The following is a 2,500-nucleotide window of genomic DNA, read 5'->3' as shown; positions in this document are numbered from 1 at the left end:
TCAGATCTCGCGTCGCCACAAGCTAGCATCTGCCTCCAGCTGTCAAGCCGTGAGGGAAGCCAGGCACAGTTTGATACAAGATAAGGGATTTTACTTCGTCTCGCGTCAATTTCAAGTGAGCCTCGGAACAGCAGGATTAGCCATCGTAGGTCAAGAACAGATTTACCTAGTACGGGTTGAATGAAGCTCAGAGGAAATTTCTGTGAACACGCACGCAAAATATGCGCAATTTGACAGTCGCGCTGTCGGAAAGCAACAGCTGCCGTTCGATAGCCTCCTGTTAACTTTTTATTAATCCATACCTTCAAAAGCGAATCAAAATCAAAACGCGTCGATATGATATTGAGAGGAACGCATACATCGCCATTTCTCTTGGCGCCCCTCGAATCCTCCAGCCAATCATCTAAGCAGCACCATCAGTCAACCACTCAACTGTACCTGTTCTAGCCTACACATCAGTCAAGCACTTTAACAATTCGAAACGTGGAATTCGAGCTACATTCCGTGATTAATGTGGTTCCCGCGAGATGTCTGCCAAACTACAGTGAGCAGGGAGGGGTGCCCGCCTGCCCATCTGGACGGACGCCAAACCTTACTCCCCCCTCGCCTTCCCTCTTAACAATGCCCTATCGTGACTCCCTCCCTCGCTATCCATATCCTCCTCGCTTGCCAATCCTCTCCCTCTCCCACTAACCCGCACGCGACCCTCACACCTGTTTGGCAGATAACTCTCGGTCTGGTAAAGGCTCAAAGACACCCGTGGTAAAAAAGCAGGACGCCACCTTTACTCCATCGTCCATTCCATTCCGAATCAGGGCCGTACGTTTAGCAAATTTCGAATGTGATAAGAAAAGGTATTCTACTGTTGGACTGCGCCCTTTCCACCCGCCTGGCGCCGCGGCGTTCACCGCCATGTTGACGCTGTCTCCGCATAACAGCTGAGCGGCGCCACCGCGCGCTAGTCCAATCTGGCCGGTGTCCCTCTTGCCTGCCTGGCGACGCTTTGGCGGGGAAGCTGGAGGCTCAAGTGGGAGGGAAGGGCAGGCGGAAAACGAAAAAGAGTGAAGGTTATAAATACGAGTAGAGGCGCAACGCTAATGGCTACATCATTTCACACCTACGCGCGGGGCATTACCAGCTCGTTCATATCCTGCTCTGCGGACCCACGATGTTGCTTCCTCCAGCAATGCTTCTTTATCTCCACTCTATCCTGTCCCTATGCTACATTTATTTTTTTCTGTTCGACAATATGTCTCAAGTTTAAGCCTTTCCAATCGTTGTAATCTTATAAATGACCGAGCTTGGTTGTGGCTTGCTTTCTTTAACATTTCTTTCTTTCCCTTTGGCTCAAACGTGCCAGGTGCCCTCGGTAGGAAAAGGACACAGCCCGTCTACCATTATTATTACATCGGCTGTTTTTTGCGTCAGTTCTTCGACTTCCTTTGTATTATGTTTTCCCTTAGTCGCACCCTCTCCCTTCAGACGCTTTGTCGCTACATTTTCATTACAACGCCATTGCTTTGTTCAAAATGGTTACCTACCTGTCGACCGCGAACCATTGTTTTTTCTCTTCATTTCTGGCCAGAGCCATTCTGCATTTCCTCTTCGTCAGTTACAGAAAACCTTTCCAGAGTCAGCTATCTGCTCTTGTTCTTCTCACGCCATTAATGCCTCCGCTTACTCGCTTGGCAGAGCATGGACACGCTGCCCTCGTCCGAGGTCATCGCGTGGGCGGACGGCTTCCTGCTGGTGTACTCCATCACGGACCGGCAGAGCTTCAACTGGGTCAAGCGAGTGCGCCTTCACATCGCCGAGCGAAAGGGGAGGGGCGGCCTGAGCGCTGCCACGACGCTCACGCCAACGCCCCAGGTGCCGCCCGGGGTCGGAGGCGACGTCTCGCCCACGAACATGGGTCCGCCCATGGTTCTCCTCGGGAACAAAGCGGACATGGTCCATCTGCGGCAGGTGTCCACGGAGGAAGGTTAGTCTTGCGACTCATTACTGTGTCCAGGGATATGTGTGTAAGTGCGTGTGCGTGTGTGTCCACAAAGAAACAGCAGCCAGTTCTCACGGCGAGTGACGGTGATAATTATGCGACTGACGTTGACGGTGATAAAACTTGCTTAATGATCTCAGGTGTTGAGTAGAGAAAGGATGATCCATAACTTAAAAAGGACTAAAATATCACGCATGTTTTTGTCAGTTGCTTTTTATCTTTTCTTCTTGTTTGTTTTCCCTTTCTTCTTCACACTCTCTTGATCTTCTGTTTTCTTTCAGTTCCCTATCTTTATATCTCTTCTCCTTTGTTTTCGTTACTTTCCTTCTCATCCCTTCACTTTACACATTCTTTTACCGTGTATGGACAACCATACACGAACAAACACATTTATATCTATCTGTCTCTCATGTTTGTATATATGTGTGTGTGTGTGTTGTGTATGTGTATGCGTGTGTGTGTGTGTGCGCACACACACACACATTCTATTTCAGACTTCCTTAT

The 2,500-nt window shown here is 49.5% G+C and overlaps 1 protein-coding gene across 1 annotated transcript in view; it reads left to right on the top strand.

Moving 5' to 3' along the window:
- The window catches only part of LOC122260512 (ras-related and estrogen-regulated growth inhibitor), a gene marked incomplete at its 5' end in the record, with an annotated part of 40,276 nt that overhangs the window by 35,482 nt on the left and 2,294 nt on the right, over positions 1-2,500 (top strand). Inside the window, 1 exon segment of the mRNA XM_086542661.1 lies at positions 1,693-1,981. Within this exon segment, the coding sequence (XP_086398787.1) occupies positions 1,693-1,981 (289 nt within the window).

The sequence above is a fragment of the Penaeus japonicus genome, unplaced genomic scaffold (assembly GCF_977035675.1).
Source record: "Penaeus japonicus unplaced genomic scaffold, GWHDUDI00000001_assembly GWHDUDI00000012, whole genome shotgun sequence".
Classification (NCBI taxonomy): Eukaryota; Metazoa; Arthropoda; class Malacostraca; order Decapoda; family Penaeidae; genus Penaeus; species Penaeus japonicus.
The sequence above is the reverse complement of the archived record's forward strand: the minus strand, read 5'-3'. Positions and strand labels throughout refer to the sequence as shown.